Source organism: Dysidea avara, chromosome 4 (genome assembly GCF_963678975.1).
Source record: "Dysidea avara chromosome 4, odDysAvar1.4, whole genome shotgun sequence".
In the NCBI taxonomy this organism is placed as follows: Eukaryota; Metazoa; Porifera; class Demospongiae; order Dictyoceratida; family Dysideidae; genus Dysidea; species Dysidea avara.
The window spans coordinates 43,455,851-43,467,246 of NC_089275.1; the positions used below are offsets into that span (position 1 = coordinate 43,455,851).

The 11,396-nt window shown below is 36.9% G+C and overlaps 1 protein-coding gene across 1 annotated transcript in view; it reads right to left on the reverse strand.

The window, feature by feature from the left end:
* The window catches only part of LOC136252262 (uncharacterized), a 49,335-nt gene extending 38,979 nt beyond the window's left edge, over positions 1 to 10,356 (reverse strand). Inside the window, exons 1-4 of the mRNA XM_066044674.1 lie at positions 10,282 to 10,356; positions 9,897 to 9,974; positions 9,590 to 9,676; positions 6,992 to 7,057 (exon numbers count right to left, since the gene is read on the reverse strand). Coding sequence (XP_065900746.1) covers positions 6,992 to 7,057; positions 9,590 to 9,676; positions 9,897 to 9,968 — 225 coding nt within the window. The 5' untranslated portion in view covers positions 9,969 to 9,974; positions 10,282 to 10,356. The remainder of the gene's footprint in view (positions 1 to 6,991; positions 7,058 to 9,589; positions 9,677 to 9,896; positions 9,975 to 10,281) is intronic.
* Positions 10,357 to 11,396: the final 1,040 nt, after the last annotated feature.

Below are 11,396 nucleotides of genomic sequence, written 5' to 3' on the forward strand. Positions count from 1 at the left end.
GGCTTTTTAAGGTCGCACCATTTTTTCACAGCTTGGCTTTTTGGTGTGGATACTATTAGCAAAATGTAATTTTGCAAGCATGGCAGGTTTTCACTGGGCTGGTCACAAATTTCTTAATATATATCATACAGTACGACAGTAACTGTATAGTAGGGACCACAAAGGAGTAGGCGTGGCCCACAAAATAATATCACCCAAAAACCAGCCTCGATTTTCCCTTACGATGATGAGGTAGTATTGGCGAGGTAAAACAAGCTTTCAGATCGACCCGAAACGCTTTCAACAAGTTGCTACAGAATTGTAAATTTTGTTTATTCAGCGAAATTTTCTACTGACTGACTGAGTTAGTAAGTAAGTAAGTGACTGACTGACTGATGCCTTCAGACAAGCGTAACTCAATAACGGCTAAGCCGGCTACGGGCTTAATTTTTTCACTGTTCAACGTCGCTTCGGCCCAACAGGTGCCTTTTGGCATACCACAGTACATACAATGCATTCTTCATGGACTTACCAGTGTCCTCCTTTGTGTCCCAGTTATCTTTGCTGACAGGGAAAGGTGTCGATTTGGCGATAGCACATGATGGCTTCCCTTCGAAATGGAAATCGTCCGTATTTTTCATCGTGGCTATTTCGATTGCAGAGGTACGTACTTTTCAAACTTGGTTCGTACTGCTGTGTAACGGGTTGAACATAGCCTACAGCAAAGCGTAAAGGATACTTCTTTTCAGATGATAATTAACATGATTGGGGCACACGGCACGATTTCTTTCTTTTGGTATGCGTGGATTGTAGAGGTACTTTTTGAACAGTTCTTGATTCGAAATGCTGTGTAATGGGTTGAACATAGCTGACAACAAAGTGTAATGGATACTTCACTTTTCAGATGATAATTGATATAGCTGGGGAGCGCGGTGCCTTTTCAGATGCGGTATGCGTGGGTTCACCAGTCATAATAAAATTATTTACAAAAAAAAGTTAACAAACAAGTACACAAAAAAATTTGGAATTTTCAACTAGAATAGGGACCATAGCACATCGATAAAAAGTACTGAAACAAGTTGGAGTAGTCCATGATATTAAATCACTGTAAAACAATAAGAGGTGTTATATCCCTACTGTGCTCAAGATACCATAACGGAAATGCACAGTAGGGATATAACACTTCTTATTGTTTTACAGTGATTTAATATCATGGACTACTCCAACTTGTTTCAGTACTTTTTATCGATGTGCTATGATCCCTACTCTAGTTGAAAATTCCATATAATATATATATGCACACATTGCAAATATAATTGTAGTAACTAAGCTTCTAAATTAGCTGTGTATTAACTTAAATTATTTGACTATTTTATTAGAGTATTTAAGTACTTCATTCATCACATGTGACTATTTTATTAGAAAATTAATGTCATTTTTAGGGTTTCAAGCTTTGTATTACATCTATCCATATTAAAGCTAAAATATACACACATAAGCTTTGGGTACTTCATACTGAGGTAATGAATACATACTTGGGTTCATTTAATGGAATGCTGTGGGGCTAAAGAATTAACTAAGACATAATTCTAATGTCATATGTTACACTAGGGTTTAATAGTTTGAATACCATAGTGACCTGCATAGCCTGGATGTGTGTTTCACTATTGCAAGTGAAGATTCCAAGTTGTAAGCATCTTATGTAAAACTCTAACATTAACTTTACGTTACATGTATCTATAATCCACCCCAAAAACACCTTTGCTGTAAAAAGGCGCGCCCAAGAAACTACAAGTTCCTGGAACCCAATGTAAAAAAACAAAAACAAAAAACAACTCAGCTGAAGCGAAAAGTAACTGGTAACTTAAAGAGCTGATATCTGAAGGTAATTTGGCCGCCTTTCTTCTGCTCTATTATACTATTAAAAAAGGCGGCCAAATTAACAGCCAATTAGAGTTAAAAGAAATTACTTTAGGATGCAGCAAGAGTGAATATAGAACACAGCTGAATTATAAAGGTTCAGTTTAAATTTTTGAATTAGTTGTATATGACCATTCATTCTTGGCCGCTTCAGATATCAGCTATTTCAGTTGCCAGTTACTTTCATGTACACGCCTGTTTTATAGCCAAGGTGTTCTTGCATGGTTTAGTAATTGTAGTTATTTGTATTCTTGGCCGCTTCAGATATCAACTCTTTAAGTTACCAGTTACTTTTTGCTTCAGCTGAGCTGTTTTTTGTTTTTGTTTTTTACATTGGGTTCCAGGTACTTGTAGTTTCTTGGACGCACCTTTTTTACAGCAAAGGTGTTTTTGGGGTGGATATCACTCATTTTGGTCAGTGATAGACTCTACAATTGGTTTAAAAGGTAATTTTTTTGGAAATGAGCAATTAACATTAATGCAGAATATTATCTTGGAGAGTCAGTAAAATCCATACATAATAATGACTGTTTCATAACACTGTAAATTCGGAAGTATGAATTTACAGTGTAGTATAACTGTTCTATTAGAGCAAATCTATCTTTACTGCATGTGATGAATATATTAAGTCATATCTGTACATGTTAAATGCTTCAGACACCTAATTAAATTTGCAAGTACCTAATTAGTTCACAGTTGCTACACAGCTATAAATACATATATTGTAATTGTTATCATCATAATAATTTATCATGTTGTAACCATTTTTTAATATAGTGGTCACAACTTCAGGATTGGAGCAGCAGAGAAAGGAATAGAGGACTCAACCATCAATACTTGTATATGGGAGATGGAACAGTATTGCGATGGACAATGCCGGTACTAACCCTTCAAGGGTGTTGCAGTACAGTATAGATACAAGACCAGAGCCTTGATCACCACCTTTTGACTGTGGTCACAACTTCAGGGCAGAGAAAGGAATAGAGGACTCAACCATCAAGACTTGTATATGGGAGATGGAACAGTATTGCGATGGACAATGCCGGTACTAACCCTACAAGGATGTTACAGTACAGTATAGATGCAAGACCAGAGCCTCAATTGCCACCTTTTGACTGTGGTCACAACTTCAGGATTGGAGCAGCAGAGAAAGGAATGGAGGACTCAATCATCAAGACTCGGGAAGATGGAATAGTATTGCCATGGACAATGCCAGCACTAACCCCTCAAGGATGTCACAGTGCAGTATCGATGCAACCACTCCAACCAGTGCATAATACCAGAGCCTCAATCATCACCTTTTGACTGAAATTTTTATACTTGATGAAGCAATTAAAACTAAAAAGTTGTATTACTTATACTTTCCTGAGGGAGCATGCCCCCAGAGTCCCAGACTCCCTTGCCTGTTCAGCAGAATAATAGGATTGAGCCTTACTATACCACTTTCACCTTTATTCTGGTGGCCCGAATGTACATATCAGCAACATAATACAGTAGCTGTAGGTAATGCTAGTTAATGCCCCTAGGCAGAGTTATAGGGGTGGGAATTTTTCCCTACTATCACAGTAGTGCTTCTCACAGTTCTTTGCCTGGCCATCATCAACTGCTGTCAAAACATTAGTGTCGTCCCCCAGACCCTTCCTCAAGCATGCTTATCACACAAAAATAACTTAGTTTATCAGTGCACAAACAATTATTGACAGTTTATACTGTGTTAAAGTACACTTACCGCATTGTTGAACCATGTATACCACCAGAATCCACCGGATTGACAACTAACACGTGATTTATATAAGGGAAATCTCGTGGAAAGTTCCTAATTACCTTAAGCGGACACACGCGATGCGTGATTTTAAATTGAATGGTTTAAGAATGTAACTCGATGGTCAGGCATACTTTAATCGGCTTGAGAAACTCAAGCCCCTCATGAGAAACTACATCGCTTGAGCAACGCTTGCAGAAGTAAGAGTCAAGAATACTGAGGTACTCTAAGATGTATGCCAGTCTTGAAGGCTAACGAAATGAGGAGTGAAGTTTGTGCAAGGTGTCCCATTGCCACACACTGATTCACCATGCTTGTGCGATAGGGTTTTTGGACCTGTCCACCAGATGTTGACAGGAAATCCATTCCACCACATGTTGAAAGGAAATTCATTCCAACTTGTGAAGTTATTGATGTACTCATTGTTGGGGTCCATGGGGACATCGATGATCATATACCTGTCAGCTGTAAGTAATGTCACAACAGAAGGAAAGGAACCATTTCCATACCCCTATGGCATACTGATTTTCCAGGTCAGTTTATATACACTCAACCACAGAAATGTAGAACTTTGGTTGCAGGTGGAAAATAAACACCTTTTTACTCAGTTACAAGAGATTCACCCAGCTGGGATAAAATGTTGAAGCAAATTTCATTAGTACCAACTTGTTCATCAGGTATTGGACAATTCCAAGTGTCCAGATTATGCAGTTGTCCTCATGTTCAAGTTTACACGTATAGGCAAGTTCCACAACATCCTATAATCTATTACTATATCACTGTGGAATAATGCTTATATAATATTCCAGGCTTTAGGTGTATTGTATTTAACACCTGCTTGTTGGTTTTTGCAGGCCATCTGGTCATACCGGTTTATCCACTAGCAGTTAAATGTGATCATGGTACATATGTAAGTTGAGACCATGCAGGAACAAAGATACAGGTGTCATGAATTTCAGGTCAGTTGACGTTCAGAGGAATTGTATTATTGCAATTATTCTTTTTGTAGTTGTCAATTATCAGTGACCAGGTTGTGATAGCGTAGTTTTGTTTGACTAATGTCCTAATGTTCTGGTTAACATGCTTACCCAACAGTTATGTTATTCACTTAACCTGCATATGGGATATAATTTTTTTAAGTTCATTTTGATTATCCATCCTATTATTGGTAAAGCCTGGCATATTGATTTTTTGGACATTCTCTTTTTAATTCAGTGCCTGCTGGATTGTTTTGTCAGATATCGAAACAGGTGTCTTTTAGTGTTGCGACCGATGTTCCAGATCAGTTGCATGTGTGTTTAATTTAAAGTTAACTTCAGTGCCTGCTTATTCTTTTACAGGTCTCGGTATCGAATGTCATGAATTTCAGGTCAGTTGACGTACAGAAGAATTGTATTATTGCAATTGTTCTTTTGTAGTTATCAATTATCAGTGTATTCTAGTGACATGAAAGGTGTGAATGTCCAGGTCAGCCTACTCAGATGTATCAGGCATAGTGTTGATGGGTCCAAACAAATATCCAGTGTAGACTGTAGTGGCATCAAGGGTGTTAATTTCCAGGTCAGTTTACATGTTGTGATTTTAGTTATTTTTTCCTAGTACCCAGATGTTAAGTGTATTGTATTTAATGCTCACCTGTTATGTTTTTAAATTATGGTATATCAGTGTGGACAGTGCACAGTAAGCCTTCTATGTTGTAGTAACTATATGTTTCATAATTATGCTGTTGTTCCGGAATGGTACAATTTTTGGGTAACCAGTGTGAAGTCCAGTGGTACAAACATTGTATTATGACCAAGTTGTGATAGTGTACTTTTGTTTGACTAATGTCCTAATGTTCTGGTTTAACATGCTTACCCAACAGTTATGTTATTCATGCACTTAGCCTGGGATATAATTTTTATTCATTTTGATTATCCATGCTATTATTGATACAGCCCGGCGTATTGATTTTTGTACATTCTGTTATTAATTCAGTGCCTGCTGGATTGTGTCATCAGATATTGAAACAAGTGTATTTGGTGCTGCGACCAATGTTCCAGGTCAGTTGTATGTGTGTTTAATTTAAGGTTAACTTCAGTGCCTTCTTATTCTTTTACAGGTCTCAGTATCGTCGTGCTGACATACAAGAGATCATCACTATTGTTGAACCGTTTTTAGTAATGTGTTGATGTGATGTTGATTAACGTTGTTACACATAGTTGTATGTTTGGCAAGAAATTTTCATGGCCATCATGAAATTTGAATATTGTGTAAGTTGTGTGGAACAACCCCAACTCATACACGGTCACTGGCAAACTACGAGCCACAACACCACCAACCACATTCAAGCAATCCATTACAAAATTTTGTTGCACCATTTGTGTGCATAATACTGAATGAAAGCCACAACACAAGCTCCATGGTACACACTACATAGAGGTGGTAACCCCTAAACATTTGTCACCTTTTGTATTCACCTTACCAGCCTTTGTGGTTAATCTATTACAAATTACATGTAAATAGAGAATTGAATAGTATGCTTAAAGTACCTTCACTAGTGACTTTGTTCTTCACACCATAAGACATCTGGCGATTTATAAACGCTCGCATGGGGTGTGGCACTAAGTGGAATTTAAAAGATTTCTGCTTAAAATGCCATCCCTAGGGAAATTACGGTTCAGCACGCTGTCACGACTTGTTTATCAGGCATTAGAGTTTGTGTCCACGTCGTGTCTTTAAAAGTTATTGTAGGGATTAGAGGTTTGATTGAAGAAAATACACGTATACGCAAACCAGAATTGGATAATGTCAGTGCTAGATGGACTGTACAAACACGGCTATGTTGACTGGTATAACGTGACAGTAGTTGTAACATAAGGTAGAGAAATAAAGTGAAATACACCTATTTTTTAGTTTGCAATGGCTACTTTTTATTTTAGCAAGGTCGCAAGAAAACTATGATGATGACGACTCCTAAAGATTTTTTTATCATGTAACGCAATGCAAATCTATTCAGAGATGTTGCATAATCCAGGACTAATATTGCAAAACCGGCCCTACACATAAATAACTCACAGTAGTGGCCGCGTGTCTTTAATTGGGCGTGCGCTTTATAGTTTCTTGGCCACGCGACTCACTACCGTGAGTCTTGATTATCACACTGTACCTAAAGCTGCACACTAACAAATCAAACTGATTCTCTAATACATAAAAAGGATTAAGGAAAGCAAGAAATTCTATGGCAATCCTAGACATTTATGCATTTTACAAGATAAAATTAATGAAGTGCTAAGCCATAATATACACATGTGCATATAAACAGCATAACTCAAGTGCTGCAATACATACTTCTTCTATATTTTGGCCAGTATCAGTGTCTATTTCAGTATATACAGCTCTGTACTGCTCTGCAAACTATAAGGATAAACAAAATATTTGTTTACATATATGTCATGCCAAAACATGAACAATATCAATATAGTGATGACAGTGTCCTACTGTAGCAGTAATATTCCCCTGGGTGTATCATAAAGTTATGACAACACTTCTGAGCTCGCCTATTTCTTTGTTGTTGTTTTTGTATCACATAGTATGGTAGTACTGTTTAAGTAGGGATCGCATCAAAAGTGACGCACACTGCCTTTAAAAATCATCCTTGAGACATCTTATGCAACAAAAACTACCTTTATGGAATAATACTAACCTATTTAACATGAAATACAGTATTAAAATCAAGAAAACACTTTCAGGTGGCTGAATATAGAATTTTTTAAGAATTGCTAAACTCAAAATTTGGTCTGCCTAACTCACTCACTGACCATGGTTGCAAGCCTAGAGACCAAACAAAGCAGCCCATTACCACCATTTTACTCCACAATAACAACTCACTGGTGGGATTACCTTTTGAAATTCCGACAAGTGTGCTCCGTCTGTGCCTTGTCTTTCCTTTTATATTCAATTAAGCTGGTTGTCTGCTTCTTCTTCAAGCATCGAAACCATATCAAGGCGTTAATTTTCCATATCAAAACTTTCCCTGAGCAGCATATTTAGACACCACAAAATTGTTTCAGAAGGTGCTTACGCTGCTGAAAGAAGTACTGGACACCCAGTTGTAAACTAAACATAGTCTAGTGTTGCAAGTGATACTTTAAAGCTGCTGATACAACAACTAAGTTGTCACTTTGACTTTTACCAACGCCTGGACTGCAATTGATGAAGAGATTTGCTATAGATGGACTGATACTTGACAGTTTGTTCCTTCGAACACACTGAATCAGCCACTTGCCAGACGAGATCTGCATGTAATTGACTACTAAATACTCAAATGGATAGTTTGGCTGACGAGAAGATTTTATTACCTCAACCTGGTACTTGAGACAAAAAGAGCCTATTCATTTGAACAACCTCCGGCCCAGGTAAATAGAATGACCATCCTTCAGACTGAAAGCCTACTCTGATTCTATACTAGCTACTCGTACTGAGACAGGTCATAGACCTGAGCGCGACTGCTACTACAATCAGAGATAAGTTATGCACAGTACTACGGACCTATGCATTTCCATTTTGGCACAGCACGTAGTTTAATAAGCAGTTGAGGAATTTGATAGCAATATAGTTTACAGTGGCTATGTCACCTCGTAGCTACATATATAATTGTTTGTGCCTTGTGTATAGTTGTACTTATTTACTACAGATAGCTATTATAGTATTAGGTTTACCTATGGTGTGTCTAGCCCTCTAAAGAGAAAGGAAGAAACGGGAAAGAGATAAAACCTATTCGCGAACCCATAAAGCTGATGGATCAACTGATAGGAAAAAATAATTTTCATAACTATTATCGTAGTGATCTAAAGCTTGGCCAGCAGAGGTCAGCAGCACGTTTCAGTTCCTCCTACCATAAGGATGTTGAAAAAAACAGGGAGGCTGCTGCTGCTGTAAGATCTAAAGGGATATAATAAGGATGTCAAGACTAGCAGAATACAGGTGTGAAAATATAATTGTATGTGTTTTTATTTAGCATAAACGAAATGTATCACTTGTGATTCTTTTCTATAGGTATATGCATTGAGATCACCAAATGATGCTACCGTTCATATGTATGTCACTGCTGTTAATGAATCACTTAGGAAGGACAAAAATACAAAAGAACGTCTTGTTGCAAAGGTCAATGACGTTTATAATGTAAACTAAAAACTCATCATTGATACTCAAATCTCTGCATGATCAAGGTCCTGTTGCTTCTCCTTGTTATAAACAGTATACAATAAAGTTATCTTTCACATATACAAAACCATGGATTAGTATACACTTATAGCTACATAGCTGAGCTAAAAACTCAACAAACTAGTATATCAAAAAATTTTGAATTTAAAAATGAAATAGGGATCTATGCTACAAAAACCACTGAAACGAGCTACGATTGTGACATCAAATCACAATCAAACAATACAACCACTGATCCCTACTATATAAGTGATCCCAACATCTATATCTAAGTTTCATTATAGCACCTTGCCACAGTGGTTGTATTGTTTGATTGTGATTTGATGTCACAAATGTTGCTTAACAATCCTTGTTTCAGTGATTTTTGTAGCATAGATCTCTACTTCATTTTTAAATTCAATTTTTTTGATATACTAGTAACTAATAATATTGATTGAACATGTGCCCAGCAATGTCACAAACAACTGATCAAACTCAAGCTTTCACTGAGTTACAAGTATGCCTTCATGGGTATAGAGAACTGCTTATAGACATTTCTTGCAAGGTAATTCATGAATCCAATCATGAATGTGGTGCACTACTAATGATTCTTGCACTTTTATAGCTGTTCATACATTACAAACCATAACATTTTGTTGATATATCATAACTTCACAATACACACTTCTACAGGGGTATATGAGTTAGGGACTCTACTCAGTATATGAATTATGAACTCTTAACCTTTTTAGCTTCCTCAACTGAAACCTTCCGTAAACTCTTTAAATGACACCTGTTGCCAACAACTACCATTTCAAAATCATCAGAATACTACACAAGCACACATATATACACATGAAACCTACTGTACTACTATATAACACAATTACAAACATTTGGGACAAAAAGTATATTCACATTGGTTTCGGAACATTTCAAAAAGTACATGTTTCAGAAAAGCCTTATACCACATCATAATGCAATACAAACATATACACACACTTCATTGTAGTGATGGATGTATATCACAAACAATTACTATACAAATTACCTTGTATATTTCCTGCATATAGTAATGCAATCTTTGAAAAGTTTCACGATTAGTGATGTCAAAAATCAACATGATGCCCTATAACATTAAGCACTTTACTAATAAATCATAAGGTTTGTGGCTTAATATGTATACATTAAACAAAGTAGAACACATAAATGGCTCCGAAAGTGCTCCTACAGTTCATTATGAGTCATTCCACCATACAATCCCTTGAAATTTTACAGCATAGTATTATACATAATTATATACATTTTTAACTGCATGAATTTTCAGTAGTAGCCATACACAAAAGGTATTATACTTTGAATTTGACTGTTGTACTGGGCTAGTTTATGATTCAGTACAGTTGCTGGGAACATACTGTACATATGACAATACATACACGTGTTCCACTGTGGAATGATCTGATGAAGGGTGAGTGTTGATCTTCAGCATTCCTAAATCAGATGACATACAATATCACAGACAAAATCAGCTATACTACATAATGTAACAAACTCTTCAGTACACACAAAAAATTTAATGGCACATAGTAACAGTACCTGTCAACAATAGATGAACGAGCTTAAGTGTAAGCTCTCTTAAAGGTCCTTTTAAATCAAAAATATTTTTGTAATCTCTCCACAAAAGTAAGTTTCTGAGGTCAATACATATGTACGTATGTAACTATCACAGCAAAAATCCGCCTGGTTTTCACAAGCATGCATTTTTAGAAAAAACCAAAATTTAAAAGATTTGGTGAAATTATGCATGCTACAAAGGAAACAAATGCAAGTTTGTACTCAAAGAAACAAGTCTTAAATCGAATACACCTATATACCGTCTTAATTATTTTGCGCCTTCTAGGAGAGTTCAAATATCTTTAGTTTCTGTAGCCCTAAAGGTATGCATGTCATATGCATTAGTTTATGATGCAGTAGACATAAATAAGATCATTGTCATTTGTAACTGAATTTTGGAAAAACGTTCCAAATCACACATTGGAAGTTTCGAGATAAACGGTTTTAAAGAAAGTAGAGCTTGACAAAGATAGCAAGCATCCATATGAAATTTACACAAAAGATGCATCAATCTATTACCTTACAGATCACTTCCAGTACTTGTAGCTGCAGGAAGGGTTTCCCACCAAATAAGATAGAAAATCTGAGCAGTCGGACAAGCGAAGTAGTATCATGAGTGCTCACAAAAGGGTGGAAGGTGGGGGTGGAGGGAAGCGGGGTGGGCAAGAGATAGACTTCAAAATGGAAGCAGACCACAATTGGAATCCAGACACAAGATTACAGGGCTGTGCTGGCTTCTTAGTGGCTGATATGTAGCAAAAGCAACAGAACAAATGTTTGGCCAACATTATCAGGCCATCCACTAGTAAACCACTGATATTTGCCAAGCCAGACCCTCCACAAGGCCAGGAACTGCCTCTCCATACCACCCCTGTCTATTAAAACTAGCCTCGAGTAGTTTGAGTAGTACTGAGGGTTAAAACTAGTAGTACGATGG